Below are 20,136 nucleotides of genomic sequence, written 5' to 3'. Positions count from 1 at the left end.
AAAGTGGGCAAGTTCACATTTTACCACACTTTACATCATCTGCCAAATTTTTGCTTATTCACTTAACCTATCTATATCACTTCGCAGACTCATTATGTCCTCTTCATAACTTATTTTCCTATCTCTCATCATGTCATCAGCAAATTTAGCAACAAGATATTCAGTGTCTTCATCCAAGACATTGATATACACAGTAAATAGTTCAACCCCAGCGCCAATTCCTTTGGCACTGCATGTGCCAACCTGAAAATGGTCCATTTATGTCTACTCTCTGCTTCTGAATTTAAACCAACCTTCTTCATCTTAACCAGTTTTCACACAAAATAAATTAGACAGCATTCACCATGTAAGTGTTTCCATAGGCCTATAATTCTCTTGAAAAGAATAACTATCTAATAATCAATTATATTTGCTCATACATCAAATGCATGTGTAACGTGTGGTCTTCCCTAACTCATTCAGCTGCCTCCCTAAACTATTTCATTGAAATTATCTCAAAATGGATGCAGCCTTTGGTCGGGAGAAAGTGAGGCTGAAGACAGAATTGCCTACCACAAAGCCCTGAGATAACCTTAGCCTTTCAGAGGCCTGTAGAAATAGTGGTAGTAAATATACCCAATAAAAAGAGACATACAGTCTACTCTTCCCACAGAAGAACTCCCACCTGGGGATCCACGCTGCATTAATGCAAGTTGGTCAAAAAGTAATTCTGTCTCAAAAGACATTTTAAGTCCCTTTATAAAAAGGGCCAAAGAGGTAACAAAACAATCATTCACTCCCTAGCATTTGGATTACAATTTTTCAGGCTCTGCAGGGTGGCAGGTGCCTGAGACATGTTTCAAATGGTGCAGGTTTCCAAAGGTAATACTTAAATCAAATGATCTCAGGCCATTCCGGCATCCACTAGCAGGAAGGTGGAAAGGGCCACTAGCAGGCATCTCTCTGGGATACTCATCACCGCACGTTCCTGAGAATTCTCGGTACCTAAATGTTCATCGAGATCAGCATCTCTCTCACCATTAACAACTCATTTGACTGGAGAAAGCCACAGTCCATTTTCTTGCAATCAATACCATTTGTGTGATAAACAACTTACATAAAACTAAAAATGTGTGACAGTTTTGGCTTTGGTCACAGCTTAGTGGACAACTCTACTTCTGCTAATATTTGTATAACCCTTTGCTGTAATACATACATAAAGTCTGCATTATACCTGAAACACTAAAGTCCTGTAACGCTTGCTGTGGTTGCATCTTTCGCAGCAAGCAGCCTCTGTGATAGAAAACCACCCAGTTGTTAGGATCCAAGTGAATAGCAACCGACAGATCCTCAATTGCTTCCTTGTGCATTCCTTGTTTAGCATATGCCTGTCCACGATAATTCCTAACATGGAAAATTTTCAGAAAAATTATTTGTGAATCATAAATTGATATCTGGAAACATTTAGATCTATCATGCATATGCCTATCGTTCAAGGGTGGAAGGGGAAGGGTGGATCAGGGCCAAAGAATGGTGTGGTGAAGGTGCAAAAACAGAGTCAGTGTCTCTCCAAATAGAGGAGGGCCTTTAAACTGGCGACCTCAGCATCAGCCCATCTCTGCCTCCATCCAAAGATTGACTCCAGGCTATCCAGCAGCACAGGAGATGACAATCCCACCTGTAGCACTGCCTTGTGGGTGATGGGATGTGGGAAGCAGGGCTTTGGATGAGCTAAAAGCTACAGAAAGGCAGTGGTTGCAATTCAGTCTGAAGTATTCTGGAACAGTCATTCTGGACATGACAACATCATGGTCAAGGGTTTATGATACACTGAGATAGCAGCGGAGGGTTGAGTAAGGTATGACAGCTAAGGTTTGCTTAGGACTCCAAGGTTAGAAACAGTCTGATTCAGTTTGAACAACGTGCAAGAAAGAGGATAAAATTTGTGGCAAAGGTGCAAGGTTTGATGTGGGGGTTGGAAGCAATGATTTTGGTTTTCAAGTGTTTTATTTTGGGGAAACCTATCCACTTAAACTATATAGAGAAAAATGTCTCTTCTGATTCATCTTCCAAGTCATTTACAATTGAATTTTCAAAGTCGCAACTGTTTACCTTTTGGCCCTCCATTGTGATAAATTTCTGTAGCTAGTGATCTGCTTAACCACTCTCATTTCTACATCTGATACCTTCATCCACATTGGAACTATTATTCTTGCTTACCTGATCATTCATCAGGAACAACTTTAATTTACACTTCCTTATGTCTGAGTGACGCAATTGTGAATGGATATGGTGACCAAGTGGTTTAATGTTGAAAGGTGGATTTCCCTCCCTAATAGCTTTGTGGGTCAACACACAGCAGGAGGACTACAGTGGTTCAAGAAGGCAGCTCACCACCACCTTCTCAAGGGCAACTAGGGTTGGGCAAGAAATGCTGGCCACCCAGCGACGCCCACATCCCACAAATGAATAGGGAAAAAACCCAATTACTGTCAGAATTGGCTCAATCGTAAACTGACATTATCAAATCCTGTTCTCATCTATTAAGAAACTGTTCACTTATTCCATGGAACCTGAAATGCAAATATAATCCTGTTTCTTTTCTCTAGTCCAAAATATCTTCTTAAACCCCTCTTCTTTGTCTCCTCCATCCTTACCTTCAACAACAAAGAGATCAAGGATTCCTTGATCCACAAAATATCTTTTCTGAGATAAAGTGATCAAAGCTGTAAACAGTGCTCCAGGTGTGGTCTAACTCAGTCCCATACAATTAAAACAAGTCTTTGCTGCTCCCACTCAAATCCTCTTGCAATAAAGGCCAACATTCCATTAGCCTTCCTAATATCTTGCTGCATCTGCTTGTTAGCCTTCAGTGACATTGATAAGGGCACCCAGGTCCTTTCATACAACTATACCTTCCAACCTCTTACCATTTAGGAAGTACATTGCACATTTTCTCCTACCAAAGTGGATAACCTCACATGTTTCAAACTTATATTCCATCTGCTATGCTCTTGCCCATTCACTGAGCCTGTGCAAATCCTCCTGAAGCAACTTTACATCTCCCTCACAACATACACATCCACTTAACTGTTTATCATCCACAAATCTGGAAATATGATGTTTGGTTCCCCAATTCCAAATCATTGATATATATTGTGAACATGAGGTGAATTCAATTTTTACCAAGGATAACTTGGATGGTTGACTGCTTGAAATATCTTTCAATGACTTGACATTAAAAAACAAGCAGACATTGGGAAAATAAAATGGAGATGAGGGCATCAGACAGAATGCACAGCAATACAGGAACATGGTCAATGCTTTGCTGTATTTTGCATGGGTAAGGGCCAACATTTTCTCCATGATACTTCACACTCACCCTGATTCTGCCACTGCAGACAAACTTTACCAAAGCTCACTGGCTCTCAAACTGGCTATTGCATGTAGCATCTCCACTCTATAGCTGTCAACTACATCCTCTTCCTCATTCTTGCTCTCTGGCTAAAAAGCTATACAAACCCAAGTATGCAGAAAGTAAATGAGCACTAAGAAATGAAGCTAAGAGTCATCCTGTGTAGGTGCAACCTGTGTACATGCTCCATGCCCGTGTGCACAAACCAACCTGGCAGGAGCATGTGAGTCTGAAATGCCCCTGTTCTCCAGGTGAGGTTCTGAAAAGCTAAAGTGGAATCTGAGTTGGTGCAAGATCAGCCATGATAATGGGTGAGGCTGCTGGTTTCCTTATGCTAACTTTGATGGATGAAGATGGAAGAGGACACTGTTAATGTAACAATCAAGGACAAGTTGATTAAGAGACATTAATATTTTTTCATCCTCGTCCTATTTTCCCACAATTCTCACCATTACTCATGTTGATCAAGGAAATAGAGGAATTCTGCCCTTAGATTTTACTACATCCAGCCTCCCTCCAATGCACTTGTGCCTCACTAAAGCGTTCAGTCTTTCTGAGTGAAAACTAGAAGAATATTTGGCCATTATGGGAAGGAAATTATCTCAGCTGAGGCCTCACATAACAGCTATATGCATACACTTCTTGTAGGCTCTACAGCACAGCCATCAGGAACAGATGTGTCAGAGGTTACCATGCTGTAAATGATGATCACTAAGAGCAATTTTAAACAAATTACAAACTCTCCCTGCATTGCTTCTGTGTCAAAGGTCATTGCACTTTCTTTCTGCAAAAGAAACAAGCTTTACTGGGGTAAAGTTTTCTTTAAAACAATGCTTAAAATTCAGCAAGTTCTTAACATCATAAACACTTTAACAATTGATGCAGTAAAGGTTACAAGGGTAACAACAATAATAAATTACAAAAAGTTTTATTTCAAATATTCAGCTTTTTTTTACAAATTATGACATCTAATACACCCAGCTGGTTTTAAGAAATTGTTACCATCCTTTGCTTTTTAAACTAAGATCCTCAGAAACCACTGAATAACTGTTTATGACAACACTCCAGGGTTTCAACCGATCTTAAATAAGATCTCACAGCAAGTGATTAAAAGAACTCTGGTGGAAATTAATTACATTGGTAGTTCTGAGGTATAGTTGATAATTGACTAATGTTTAAATGCATTAAAAAAATTCTATTGTAACTTACCTGGCTTTAGCATTGCCAGGTTCCTGTTTGATCAGTGCTGTAAGGTCCTGAATTGCTAAGTGCCAGGTGGAATTCTCAAAATAATATAAACCACGTTTCATCATAGCATCTGTTCTTTTTGGGTTCAAACTAAAAGCCTACAATACAATATATAAAATGTACATGATATCTTAATTATAGTATTTTTGCATTTATCATGTTTCGATCAGTAATTGGTCAACTAATTTAGCATCCAAACATATTATATCCATAGTTCTATATTCTGTGAATAAACAATTTTTAAAGAAGTGATATGTTTAGAGGCTTTCTTTCTAAAGTAATCTTGCATCCTCATTCCAACTTACTCTCTTTTAGAAAAAATGTAATCATCGTTAATTTCCTGTTTCATAAAGCTTCTATGCTTTCCATGTCTGAATTGCACTTTGAGCAAATTAATGCATTAGGGTATGCTTCTAACTTTGTACCACTATTGGGGAGCCTCATCAACTGAAAGCCTATATCAGAAATTTGGGTAAATATTCCATATGATTTTCTGACTATTTAAATAACTGGTAACTAAAATCATGTAGAGTCATCGAGTCATACAGTAGCGAAGCAGACCCTCAGGCCAACTCATCTGCGCTGACCAGCCATCCCTATCCGACCTCATTCCATTTGCCAGCATTTAGCCCATATCCCTCTAAACCCTTCCCAATCATATACCCATCTCGATGCCTTTTAAATGTTGCTATTGTACCCATCTCCACCACTTCCTCTGGCAGCTCATTCCACACACGCACCACCCTCTGCATGAAAAATGTACCCCTCAGTTCCTTTTAAATCTTTCCCCTCTCACCTTATACGTATGCCCTCTAATTTTGGACTGCACCACCCTGGGACAAAAGACCTTGTCTATTCACCCCATCCATGCCCCATGATTTTATAAGGTCACCCCTCAGCTTCCAATGCTCTAGGGAAAAAAGCCCCAGCCTATTCAGCCTCTCCCTATAATTCAAATCCTCTGTACAAATATCTGATATCTCTCAGCAATGTTCTTTTGCTGAAATAGCAATATTGAAAAATTATCACCCAATTTTCTTTCAGGTTGGGTTTTACAACCTTCTGCACAACTTTGACTTAGAAATGTATAAAACTTAAGTGAAGTGAGGTACTACACATAACCTTCACAGATAATACAAATTTTCACAGCTTTCATCAGTAAATAGTTTACTACCAAAGCTATAAATGACATTCTGTGAAACCGTGATCATGTTGCATTATCTATCCTCATCACTATTGACCTTTGTGCAGCCTCTGATATAGTTAAGGAAATGATCATCCAAAAATACATCAGATTTCAACAGTGCAGGCAGATGACAACTAATGATTCCTCACACTCTCTCTTCACTCTTCCATTGTTACTAATTGTCAGATTGCTTGTCAAAATGCCAGATTGGAGAGATATTTCCTTCAATTAATTATTGAGAAAGTGGAAGCCGCGTATTTTGTCCCCACCAAAATTCCATTCTCTAACCATTGACTCCATCCCTGTCCCGGACAATTGTCCGAGACAGAACCAAGTTATTTGTTATCATTTTGGTCCCAAGACGAACCTCTGACTATATCCTGAAGCACCACTATCTCCACCTTCATAACATAGCAGTTTTATTCCCTGCTTCAGTCATGTTCATAAAATTCTCATCAAATCTTTTCTCACACCAGATGTGACATTTAATGCAGTCCTGGACAGACTGATAGGTACATTTTCTACTCAGCAATCAAGATAATTTGAAACTCTATTGCCTGCATCTTTGGTCATATTCAACCAATCTTCAGCCTTGTACTCATTAACATGCACTGGCTTCTGATTTTAAAATAGTAATTTTTCTTTCAAATTACTCCTGGTTTATGTCTATCCCCATCTCTATAATCACCTCATGCACACAAGTTATGTTTGCCCAACTAATTCTGACCTCTTCAGCATTCCTGATTTTAACTGCTCCACCATTGGTTGTGCCTTCAAATGCATGGTCTTCTTTTTAGGTCTACAGCATGGAAACAGGACCTTCAGCCCAACTAGCCCATGCTGCCCAGTTTTCACAATTAAACCAGTCCCAATTAAACCAACCTGTGTTTAGTTCATATCCCTCCATACCTATCCCATCCATGTATCTGTCATACATGTTTCTTAAATGACGAAACTGTACTTGCTTCCTTCACTACCTCTGGCAGCCCATTCCAAACACCTACCACCCTTTGTGTGAAAAAATTGCCCCTCTGGACCTTTTTCTATCTCTCCCATCTCACCTTAAACCTATGTGCTATAATTTTAGACGCCCTTACCATGAGGAGAAGCTGTTAGCTATCTACCTTATCTATGTCTCTCATGATTTCATAGACTTCAAATTATGGTGTCAAATTATGTTTAACCATATTCAAATTATATTTATTCCTGTGAAATGCTTTAAGGTAGAAAAGGAAAACTCTGAAGAAGCAGCAGAAAATATATGAATTCATTTCCAACCACATCACTGGTGAGAAGTTGGAGTCTGCTTTAGCATGAATGCTGTACTGTTTTAGGCTTTTCTACTGCTTATTTCCATGGAAAGAGAAACCAACCTGCATTAAAACATGTGATGAGATAATCAAGTGAATGCAGGCTGGCTCTCAACAATGGCCTGCATACTCCGAATGGTACAGGAAAATTGAATAACTCTTGACCCTTCAGTGTCTTACTGCCAGTGCAAGAACGATGAGCTGAATTGCTTGCTTCTGCATTGTAATCATTCTGTTGTGAAGTGCAGAATAATGCTCCCCAAGCTCATTGCTAGCATGAAATTGTGGGTGGGCCATGAGAAGCAAAATGGAGAAATAAGACATGGTGTTCAAAATGCTCCCAAGCCAGGCTCCATGCCTCATATGCTGTTTCCTGCGCAGCTCAGAAATCATTATCACGGGCCATCACAGGTTCAGAGCAGACAAACAGGAGGCTAGAAGAACACAGCAGGCCAGGCAGCATCTGAAGGAAAGGAGCAATGTTTCGGCTATTACCCTTCTTCAGGACTGGCAGAGAACTTCTTCAAAGTGGGCATCCTTTGAAGAGACTTCCCTGTGGTAAAACTTAGAGACAAAAAAAAACTGCAGATGCTGGAATCCACGGTAGACAAACAGGAGGCCAGAAGAAGGAAAGGAGCAGTCAACATTTCCAGAGTGAAGAAGCTGAAACAATGACTGCTCCTTTCCTCCAGATGCTGCCTGGCTTGCTGTGTTCTTCCAGCCTCCTGTTTATCTACCTTGGATTCCAGCATCTGCAGCTTTTTTTTGTCTCTAGCAGGTTCAGAGCAAACTGGCCAGAGCATCGGAGCAGAGGGATATCAGCAGGCCATCTTTATTTCTACTGAAATCATGGGGTAGCATCATGAGGAGTGTTACATTATGAATATTCGATTTATTTTTGCTGTCAAATAAAATATAAATAATGTAAAGAGGGCATCTTATTATCTAACTTTATTTTTCACGGTGGACTGACTGGAAAAAGGACTGTTTCACAATAACTAGGGGAAGAATTACTGTATTGTTGTAAAGCAAGTAGCTGAATCATAATGTAAATTCTGTTTACGCTGTTGCTTAGCAAGCAGTAGGAGAAGGTATAAGAGGAGATGGCATGGCTCCAGAGTGTAAATACAAAGTGAGGTTTCGTCAGCAACAGTTTGCTGATTGGTTTGTGAATTTGTGACCAGATGTGGATGTCAAGGTTATCAGCCTGACAACAACTCTCTGATTGGTTCTGAGGTAGCTGAACAGCTTGTGTGTGCGAATAATTATGTGAGAACGAGCAAAATAAAATGAGCAAGTAGCCTCTATATTCTTCCGACCAAATGCACCATTTTATAAATATCTAACAAATTATAATTATCATCAAACCCTATTGTCTGCTTTCTGTTTGTGGCCACTTCTATCTATAATTTTTTTTTCACTTTACCTTTGTATGTTCTGATGATCAAAAGTGAAAGCATTTTGAAACAATTTGGCATTAAATTTTGCTGATTTATGACACAATTTAAAAATAACAGGAAAAACCTGGGGAAACAGTTAAAAAGAGCAAATTTATGTGATCAACCCACTTGCTGAAAAATTGTCAAATTCATATCTATAAAATATCCTCAAAAGCACAAAACTTACCATAAAATAATCTTCCATAGCTAAAAGTAGATCATTGTTTTTTTCATACATCTCAGCCCTCTTGAAATAGATATCATCATCAGGTCTGCATTTGAGCCCCTGTGAATAATTTATGATTGCCAATGTGATATCCCCTTTTTCTCTATAAATGTCTCCCTTTGAAGTATAGGCATCTAACAATAAAAAAAATTACAGTTATTAACTTTATAAAAGCTACATCCAATTTTGTGAAATATGCATCCAGAACCCCATATGTAAGATGAGAAGGCTTTTTTTCAAATGATAGGAAATGAAAACTGAAAATTGAAAATTCTGATGAAAAACTACAACTTAAAATTATATCCATGCTTTAAATTATTTATTTCCTATTGCTAATACATGAATGAACAACTTTTTTTGAAAATAACAATAAGGCTAGAGGAGTTATGTCCATTTATCTAGAATTATAAATCCAGCTTAATTAAATTTCTAAATGTGCTTTCTTCCAGTTGGACACTTGATCAAATGGAACAATCCTGCTAAATATGAAAAGTAGGAAATAAATAATTTAATTACTGTACCTGCATGATTTCTATTGTGTTTAAGCACAAAATTAAGATCATCTAGTGCATCAGATGTTCTCAATTGAAGAAGATAAAGGAAATGCCTCTGCCAATAGATATCGAGCAACATCGGTTCTAATTTAATAGCCTAAATCAAAAGCAATTGAATTATTACTCAAATGGAACTTCTGTTATTTAAATGTTGACCAGTTATACGCATATAAAATATAAATAAATCAGGAATACAATTGCAGCTAATAAATAATTCAAACATAAAATATATACAATGAAATAGATCCACATATTACTATTGAAAATAACGTGTTTAATCTTTTGACAGATGCAAATACATATATGCAAGTGGATTTTCCATTACTTTGTTCATAATAAGTCTAATGCTGTGCCTTTCATAACAACAGGAGTGTAAGACAATGCATGAATCAGTTCTTTTTATTCATTTGTGAGATGTGGGCATTGCTAGCTGCCCAGCATTTATTACCCATCCCTAGTTGCCCTTGAGAAGGTGGTGGTGAGCTGCGTTCTTGTACCGTGGCAGCTCACTTGCTGTGGGTTGATCATAATGCCATTAGGGAGGGAATTCCAGGGTTTTGATCCAGCGACAGTGAAGAAACAGCAATATATTTGCGAGTCAGGATGGTGAGTAGCTTGGAGGGGAACTTGAAGGTGATAGTGTTCCCATGTATCTGCTGCCTTTGTACTTCTAGATGTAAGTGGTCATGGGTTTGGAAGGTGCTGCCTGAGGATCTTTGGTGAATTTCTGCTGTGCATCTTGCAGATAATATACGCTGATGCTACTGAGTGTCGGTGGTGGAGGGAGTGGATGCTTGTGGATGTGGTGCCAATCAAGCGGGCTGCTTTGTCCTGGACGGTGTCAAGATTCCTGAGTGTTGCTGAAGCTGCACCCATTCAGACAAGTGGGGAGTATTCCATCACACTCCTGACTTGTGCCTTGTTTTTGGTGGACAGGCTTTGAGAGTCAGGAGGTGAGTCACTCACTGCAGTATCCCTAGCCTCCGACCTGCTCTTGTAGCCACTGTGTTTATGTGGTAAGTCCAGTTGAGTTTGTAGTCAATGGTAACCCCCAGGATGTTAATAATGGGGGATCCAAAAATGGTAACACTATTGAATGTCAAGGGACAGTGGTTGGATTGTCTCTTATTGGTGATGGTCATAGCCTGGCATTTGTGTGTTGCCAATGTTACTTGCAGTGCAGTGTGATGATCTGCTACCAGGGTAAAATTGTTTTTAGAAAGGGATGAGTGGTTGTGTGCAGTTCAGGTGATTGTCACAGTGCTGGAGAAAGGGAATGTACTATCAGAGTGAAAGATATAGTGTATTTGTTTAAAGTCAAGAAACAATACAGATAACTCTACACCACAGGCCAGCAAGTACTGGGAAAGATGGGAGGAATAATATCATAATACAAAACTATAGCAAAATGATAATTGAGACTACCGTTATCCTAATATAAACTTGAACATTAATGGCGTAAAGAACAGGAAGGAGAAAGATTTCTGAGATACGTTCAGTAGAACTTTCCTCATCAATATAGTTTTGACACAACAAGTCATTTCTCAATCTGTTCTGAGGAATGAGATGGGTCAAATACATTTTGTAGCAAAGGGGATAGCAAGAACTACAGATGCTGGAATCACAGACAACACAGTATCGAGCTGGAGGAACACAGCAGGCTAGGCAGCATCGGTGGCGAGGGAGGCAGGAAAGTTTCTGGTTGGCACCTTTCTTCAGAAATAGGGAGGTGGAAGAGAGCTGGGAAATAAATAGAGACAGGAGGGGTGGGACTGGAGAAGGTAGGTGGGATGGTAATAGGTGAGTGCAGATAGGGAGTGGTGGGGATTGGTCAGTGCAATGGGTGGGTCAGATGGGTTGGAGAGAAGATGGACAGGTTGTGTCAGGTCAAGGAGGTGGGGATGAGAGGGAGGGTTAGACATGGGATGAGGCTGGGGTTGGGGAGATTTTAAAACTGGTGAATTCCATGTTTAGGCCATCAGGCTGTAGGTGAACCCCCTGCACATCCGTCAACTTGGTGTACTATATCCGCTGCTCCCAATGTGGCCTCCTCTACATCGGTGAGACCAAGCGGAGGCTCGGACACCGTTTTGTAGAGCACTCTGTATGTGACAAATGACAACACTTTCTGGTCACCAACCTTTTTAACTCCCCCTCCTACTCCCTGGGTGACATGTTCATCTTGTGCCTCCTCCAGTGTCACAATGGCACCACCCGCAAACTGGAGGAGCAACACCTCATATTCCGCCTCGGGAGCCTACAGCCCAATGGCCTAAACATGGAATTCACAGTTTTAAAATCTGCCACCCCCAGCCTCATCCCATGTCTAACCCTCCCTCTCATCCTCACCTCCTTGACCTGACACAACCTGTCCATCTTCTCTCCCACCTATCTGACCCACCCATTGCACTGACCAATCCCCACCACTCCCTATCTGCACTCACCTATTACCATCCCACCTACCTTCCCCAGTCCCACCCCTCCTGTCTCTATTTATTTCCCAGCTCTCTTCCATCTCCCTATTTCTGAAGAAAGATGCCAACCAGAAACGTCAACTTTCCTGCTCCTCTGATGCTGCCTGGCCTGCTGTGTTCCTGTGTTATCTCATAGCAGGAGGACTACTTTAGGGAACAATGATCAAAGTAACATCAGATTTAGGTTAATGATAGAAAAGAACAATGAACAAATGGAAACAAAAATAACAAACTTGAAGAGGGGTAAGAATGGATCTATCCCAGGTAAATGGGAATCAATGACTGCAGGAAAAAATTGAACTCAAGACAGAACAATGGGCTGCTTTTGAAGAGGAGATTGTTTAGGTACAGTCAGAAACTCATGGAAGAAATTATTACAGCAAGGAAAGCCAAGGTTCCTAGATAAGAAAAGAGAGATATCGTACAAGGTGAAGCAGAAAAGGACATCTCACTTGCTTTATCAACTTGATACAGTGTACAGCTGGTCAGGTAGCATCAGAGGAGCAGGAAAGTCGATGTTTTGGGTCTACACCCTGCATCAAGACTGATGCAGGGTGTAAACCTGAAACATCAACTTTCTTGCTCCTCTGATGCTGCCAGACCTGCTGTGTTCCTCCAGGTCCACACTGTATTGATTCTGACTCCATCATCTGCAATTCTTGCTATCTCCTTTGTCAACTTGATGTCTGGCATACCCCTTTTTCTGCCTTGGCAAGAGCAAGTTAATAAGTGACAGGCATTTAGTATAAAGGGAAATCCAAACGTGTTCTATGACAAAATAAATAGTAAAATGATAGTGACAGGATGGATGAGCTAATTAAGGACTAAAACAGAGAGCTGCACATGCATGCAAGGTGGGTCATAGCTCAGGTACCAACTGAGTACGCTATATCTGTCTTTACCAATGAAGAAAATGCTTCTAAGTTAGAGTGGAAGGATAGGTAATTGAACTACCTCATGGAATTAAGAATTGATAAAAAATAGGTATTAGAAAGTCTGGCTGTAATTTGTTAAATCAGCAGGACTATATCAGAATTAAAGCAAAATAGTGTGTATACTGAAAATCTGAAATAAATACAGAGAATACTGGAGAAACTCACCACTTCTGCCAACATCTGTGGCAAGAGAAACAATTCATATTTCAAGCCAAAAATGGTTCTTCTTCATAACTATATTCTTCAGGACTTTAATAAATGTATTTAATGATGTTGGTGGAAGCAAGGGTGAAAATTGCAAAGGTGCAAATCTCCCAACCCACCTTAGCTGTGAGTTGGTGTCCAAAGGCTGGAGATTTGCAAATGTTACAGTTTGTTTAGAAACTGAGGTAAGGGTAAACCAAGCAACTACTGACCAGTCAGTTTGACCAGTAAAAAATAATCAAGAAGGGCCTGCAGAGATTTGTTAAATGGAAATCATGTTTAACTAATTTCATTGTGTGTTTTGATGAAGTAACAGTGATGGTGGATGAGTGTAAACAGTTAATGTAGTCTATGTGGATTCCCAAAAGTGGTTTGATACAGTGCCACGTAAGTTTGTCAACAGAACTGAAGGTAATGGGAAAAAGAAGAGAAAGTGGCAGTACAGATACAAAGCTGATTGAGTGAGCGAACAGAGAGTAGTGACCAATAGTTGTTTTTCCACACTGGAGGAAAATACAATGTGATTCCTCATAGATCAGGACAAAAACCACTTGTTTTCCTTTCTATATACTAATAACCTAGATTTGGATGAACAGAGCACAAGTTTACAATTCGCAAATGACACAAATCTTGGAAATATTATGAACGGTGAGGAGGATAGTGATAGATTTCAAGGAGACATTGACAGGCTGTTAGAATTGGTGGACATGTGACAAATGAAATTTAATGCAGCAAAGTGTATTTTGCTAGGTGTGCTTGAACAGGGAAGCCTAAGTCAAAACAATGACTTTCAGGCCTCATTTAGATTGAGTTACCTAGTGCAATTGTTGGAGTACAATGATAGATCAGGGCTTTATAATAGATAACTGAACTCAGGTGATCAGTTGAGGATGGTAGCCAGAAAAGCAAGTGATTCTTGACCTTCAGGTCAGCTGGAAGAGTGGTAGCGGCAGCAGTCAGGGTCGAGAGGAAGTGCAGCAGCAGTGGGATTGTAATGGCATGAATAGTGGCCTTGTTCTTTGAAAATGTAGTCAGGAATAGCCTTTCTGTTCCTCCATGCTTCGCATTCAGGTACGTTCATTTTGGAACAAAAAATTTGTCTTATCGTCCAGCAGCCTAACCGGCAGTCTATGGCATATTTAGGCCACATACAGAACTGGTTTTCTTAAGCCTAACAGCATCTCAAGAGAGCATCTCAAACAGTGCCCTTATCTGCACAGGAAAACATTTATTGCCTGTTTCTAGTGTGGTTAATGCATACTGAATTTTTGGCTTTATCAAAATTTTGATGCCAGACTTCTAGTTGGTAATGACCATGTGATTTTTTGGTATGCTATTTTGGAGGCTTGGGACACCATTTAATGCCTCAACATAGGTGTTGTGCTATTAGGTTTTTCTCCAATACTTTGAAAATCAAACTTGGAGAACTCAATATAAGTAAGCAAAATTCAGAGGTAAATTCACAGAAAAGTCTAATACATAAGTGTGACTGAACAATGGAGTGAAAAAGTGTGATAGGAAATCATTGAGAAGATAGAGCAACACTTTTTTTAACTAGACATAATTTTAACTCATTGCTTTTGTGTGATTTGTCATATATAAATTAAACAATGAAAAGATTGATTTTTTTTTGTTGCCATGAGGTTTGTGGCTTGATATTCTATTCTACACATTAGACAGATGGCTATTCTTGTACATTCTGGTCTTTTGTGGCCTGAAATAGTTGGCCCTAAAGTGATGACCATTTGAATCTGACGGGTTTTTCTTTTAATCACACTATCATATATAATACTGTTCTTTGTAAATATATCTCTCACTAACATAGACTATTCCATCCTTTCTTCACAATCTCTTACACAACCAATGTCACCACTGATCTGATAAAAATCAACATCTCATTCTATTCATTGTCATTACATTGCAAGAAACACAGCCAAAAGAGGAAGAAAGCTTCATATTTCATATGATTCCAGATTATAACAGCATTCCAACTTCTGGAGAGCATTTTTTTCCTCTTTCTCCCTTCAACTGACAATTATTCTCTGTAGCAAGGAAAATAAACTTGTAAACACAAAAACACTGCCAACCATGTTATTACAATTTTTTTTTAAATTTTGTGTGCACTTACTTCATTTAAATCTTCCATGGCTGACTTTAACTGTCCTAATCTTCTGTACAAAGCTCCTCGACGGCAGTAATTAAACGCTGTGGATTCACCCTTTACATCTATGCGATATGTTAGATCATTAACTGCAGACTGCAAAGCAGCCCGAGTGACTTCAGAGTTTGAATCTGTTGGATACAATTCCGTTTTCTCTTGTGCTGTTGAAAGCTGTAAATTCTGCAGTTCTATCTCCTGCAGGTTGGCATGCAAGTGTGAAGATTCTTTTTCTTTAAGAACCAAGGGGCTATCTTTTTTACTGATAACTATTTGAATGGGTGGTTCTAATGGCGGAAATACTTCATCAAACCACTTGTTCCAGATATCCCTGACCCACTCTCTGGTAACAACACCCTCAGGAATTCCTCCTTTCTTCTTTGTATAGTTCTCAAAGTTAAATAAACAAGGAACGCTAGAATCTCGCTGAAGAACTTTAGGTACTTTTTCACTATCCCGAAGAATTAGTGTAGGTGAAGATTCTGATCTGTTTGAGAGAGTTTAAAACATAAAATTATAAATGTATATAATAATTAAAGTCTAATTTTGGATTCATTGCCATTATGTTTTAAAATGATAATAAATAAACCTTTTGATAGCTTTTGGAGGCATTGACAGTTTTCTGTAAACAAAAGCTAACTTTCTTGACATAGGTGACATTCTCATATCAGCTTTAACTTTTTTACGGTGTTTTGTCTTTTGTTTTTTTTTGACGACTGCTTCTGTCACTGGAGCTGCAATTGAAGGCTGTGTCTTTTCAATAGACACTCTTTTTGCTGGCATTGAATTCAATTCAGAAAGTTCTGTAGTTGGAACACCTTCTATTGATTTCCTTTTTGCCTGTTCCTCCTCTATGGTGGCCTCCATTGAAACCTGAATTAATTGTTCCCGCTGGAGTTCGACCTCCTTCATCATAGTTTTGAAAGGAGCAGATATTGTCAGGTTAGACCCATCTTCAAAGAAATGGAGATTTGGCAATGATTTATGCTTGGCAATCGTAGGTTTGTCAATGGTGTTTTTCAAATTTATATATATAACTATCCTTCGCTTTTCTTCAGAATGTTCTATTGCCGGTTTAGGTATCATACTCTGATTTTCAAAGAAATAAAGGATTTATTTATTTTATTTTAGTGCCATCTACTGTCTATATCAAATATGAAAACAAGTTGTTAATAGAAAGATTTTGCAGTCATAGAGTCACACAGCATAGGCGTTTTAACAGATTTACTAAATATACTTAAAACACTAGTCAGGCCATAATTATAGAGTCATAGAGTCATGCAGCATAGAAACAGACCCTTTCGTCCAACTAGTCCACACCGACTGTGTTCCCAAACTAAACTAGTCCCACCTGCCTGCATTTGGCCTATTTATGTACTTACCCAAATGTCTTTTAAACATTGTAACTGTACCTGCATCAATCACTTCCTCTGGCAGTTCAATCCACACACAAAAACCACGCTCTGTGTAAAATAGTTGCCCCTCATGTTATTTTTAAATCTTTCTCCTGTCACCTTAAAAATGAGTCGCCTAGTTTTGAATTCCCCCACCCTTACTATTCACCTCATTTCTGTCCCTCATGATTTTATAAACTTCTGTAAAGAGACCCCTCAACCTCTTACGCTCCAAGGAAAAAAGTCCCAACCTATCTTTACCACTCAAACCTTCCACTCCTGGTAAATCTTTTCTGAACTCGCTCCAATTTAATTAAATCCTTCCAATAGCAGGGTGACCAGAACTGTACACAGTACTCAAGAAGAGGCCTCACCAATGTCCTCAACCTCAACATGACGTCCCATCTCCTATACTCAAGGGTCTGAGGAATGAAGCTAGTGTGCTAAATGCCTTCTTAACCAGGCTATCTAGATGTGATAGAAATTTTAAAGAATTATGTGCTTTAACCCCTAGGTCTGTTGTTACGTTGTGTGGAGTAATGGTGAATTGGAAGGCAGGAAGCTAGAATTTGTTTAATTAAAAAAAGCTAAAAGAAAAGAGTGTGTGGTTCCCTTAAGAGGTAAAATGATTTTCAAGCTTAGAGATTTATACAGAGAAAAAAAAGTGTGTATAAGTAGCTGAAGATGTACAACCAGTTCTAAAATTGAAACATATATCAATTGGTTGTGTGGTTGGAAACCTTAGACATGATTTGATGTTTGGTAACTAGCTGGAATCAGCCAATTAATTTAAACCAAGCACTTAGCGATTGAAAGCCAATTGAATTTAAGTCTGATGGTTTTGACTATCTTGGACCAATGTTATTGTAAGAAAATTGATATGTCATCCAAGATATAAAAGGAGAGGGTTTTTGAAAATCGGGGTGAGAGTGAACTACCATCTGAGAAATAAGCATCTAGCTCTCACAAGAAATCACTAAGCTCTCTAAGAAAGCACTATCTCATTCATAAAAGGTACCACGGCACTTCTAGCTAAGAGCCCTCACAGAAGACTTCACAGAGAAAGTCCCTGACAGCCGGATCCACAGAAGAAAGGCGTTTATGAATTGAGAACTGCAGAAGAAAGGCACGTAGACTTTGAGAGACTAAGTTTTAATTTATTTTCTTATTACTTGGGTTTATATAAGTGGGACTGGTGTTTATTGGAACAGCATGCCACTAGAATTTTGATCAGTTAGGGAATAGTTAGTAGTTAATGGGGAATTGTTCGGTTTGTTAGTAATTCTGTTAATTTGTTCACTGTTGGAGTTAAATAAATAAATTGTTACTTGTTACTTATTAAGTGACTATTAGGGATTTAATTTCATTTAACCACTGTTTTTAACAGATTATAAAGATGAGGTGAGCTTCTCTGGGTGTTCCCGGTTTAATTATTAGGAGGGAGCCCCTACTCCCATCATAACAGATTGGGAGCTTGTGTTTTGGTTTAATTATCAGAGGGGTTCGAACTCCTCACTGCAACACTGTCCATTCAACATCAACCAAGGCCCTACCATTAATTGTATAAGTCCTGCCCTTGATTGTTTTACCAAAATGCAATACCTTGCATTTATCCTAATTAAACTCCACCTGCCACTCCTCAGCCTATTGACCCAGTATATCAAGATTTCTTTGCAAGCTTAGATAACCTTCTTCACTGGCCACTATACCACCAATTTTTGTGTCGTCCACAAACTTACTAACAACGTCTCCTATATTCTCATCCAAATCATTTATGTAAATTACAAACAAAACCGATGCCTGTGGAACACTGCTGGTCACAGGCATCCCGTCTGAAAAACAACCCTCCACCACTACCCTCTGTCTCCTCCCTTCAAGCAAATTTGTATCCAAATGGCAAGCTCTCCCTGAATCCTATGTGATCTAATGTCACTAATCAACCTTGTCAAAGGCTCACTATGTAAACAACGTCTACTACTCTGCCCTCATCACTCTTTTTGTTTACCTCTCCAGAAAACTCCAACAAGTTTGTGAGACAATTTCCCTCATACAAATCCATGCTGACTATCCTCATGTAAATCCTATCTTTCAGAATCATTTCCAACAACTTACTCACCATCAATGTCAGACTCATGGGTCTATAGATCCAGGCTTCTCCTTACAGCCTTTCTTATAAAGGCACCAACATTAGCCACCCTCCAGTCCTCCAGCACCTTACCCATGGTTATAGATAACGCAAATATCTCTGCTAGAGGCCTCACAATTTCCTCCCTAACTTCCCGCATTATTCAGGGATACACTTGATCAGGTCCCAGAGATTTATCCACGTTTATGTTTACTAAAACCTCCAGCTCTTCCTCTTCTGTGATGTGAACTGTTTTAAGACATCAAAATTTATTTCCCAGAATTTTGTAGGCTCCATTTCTTTCTTCACAGTAAAAACTGATGCAAAATATTCATTTAGTATCTCTCCTATCTCCTGATGTTCAATGCATAGATGACCTGTTGATCTTTAAGGGACCCTATTCTCTCCCTAGTTGCCTTTTTGCTCTTAATGTACTTGTAGAATCTCTTTAGATTATCCTTAACCTTATCTGCTATGGCTATCGCATATCTTTTATTTTGCCCTCCTAATTTCTCTCTTAAGAACATCTCTATGTCCTTTATACACTTCAAGAGATTCATTTTATCCCAGTTGTCTGTATCTAATATATCACTCTTTATTATTCTTTATCAGAACCTCAATATCATTCATTGTTTATTTTTTCATCCATCATTCCCTACTGTTGCCAGCCTTGCCCTTCACTCTAACAGGAACATAACTCTTGTTATCCCACTTTTGAAAGCTTCCCACCTGTCAGTTTGTTGAATTATGAAATAAAAATGTTGTAATTATAGAAATACCAATTATTTTCAAACAATAAAACTGTTCCGTTATGTTCACTGCCGCATTAAATGTGTTTCAAAAAGATAAAAACAGCACATATGTAGAAAAATACATACACTGTTTATAATTAGCTAATATGTATACAATATACTATAATTGTGTTAGGGAACATTTCATTTAAAGCAAGATCTAATTAATTTTAATTGATGGAAACTTTACCAAAGGATTTCACATTTGTAAACAAAAACAAACTTTGTTGAATATGAAGACTTAAACAAAACTATAATTATTAATAATATGGTTTATAACTACATAGATTAAGCAGATAACACAGTGTGGAGCTGGAGGAACACAGCAGGCAAGGCAAATCAGAGGAACAGGAAAGCTGACGTTTCGGGTCGGGACTCTTCTTCAAAAAAATGGATTAAGCACTCGGCTTTACTTTGTATGTTCTGCAAGAATTTTTTTATACTTTATGAAATCTTATAGCTATTTATGTCCATCAGCCCACCAAAAGGTAGGCCACAGACTTTTGGAATTTACTTTACTTTTCCTGAGTTTCAGCTATTCTGTGAGGTAAAGCTCTTGGTTTAATACGGAGATAGCAGGAACTGCCGATGCTGGAGTCTGAGATAACAAGGTGTTGAGCTGGATGAACACAGCAGACCAGGCAGCATTAGAGGAGCAGGAAAGCTGACGTTTCGGGTCTGGACCCTTCTTCAGAGAA

General features: G+C 38.9%; 1 protein-coding gene across 1 annotated transcript in view; it reads right to left on the bottom strand.

The window, feature by feature from the left end:
* The window catches only part of ttc6 (tetratricopeptide repeat domain 6), a 183,228-nt gene that overhangs the window by 93,700 nt on the left and 69,392 nt on the right, over nucleotides 1-20,136 (bottom strand). The window contains exons 11-16 of the mRNA XM_048600425.1: nucleotides 15,718-16,217; nucleotides 15,099-15,615; nucleotides 9,325-9,454; nucleotides 8,765-8,937; nucleotides 4,604-4,740; nucleotides 1,214-1,383 (exon numbers count right to left, since the gene is read on the bottom strand). Of these exons, the coding sequence (XP_048456382.1) occupies nucleotides 1,214-1,383; nucleotides 4,604-4,740; nucleotides 8,765-8,937; nucleotides 9,325-9,454; nucleotides 15,099-15,615; nucleotides 15,718-16,217 (1,627 nt within the window). The remainder of the gene's footprint in view (nucleotides 1-1,213; nucleotides 1,384-4,603; nucleotides 4,741-8,764; nucleotides 8,938-9,324; nucleotides 9,455-15,098; nucleotides 15,616-15,717; nucleotides 16,218-20,136) is intronic.

This window comes from Rhincodon typus, chromosome 8, assembly GCF_021869965.1.
Source record: "Rhincodon typus isolate 14 chromosome 8, sRhiTyp1.1, whole genome shotgun sequence".
Classification (NCBI taxonomy): Eukaryota; Metazoa; Chordata; class Chondrichthyes; order Orectolobiformes; family Rhincodontidae; genus Rhincodon; species Rhincodon typus.
This window is presented reverse-complemented; position numbering and strand designations above follow the sequence as displayed.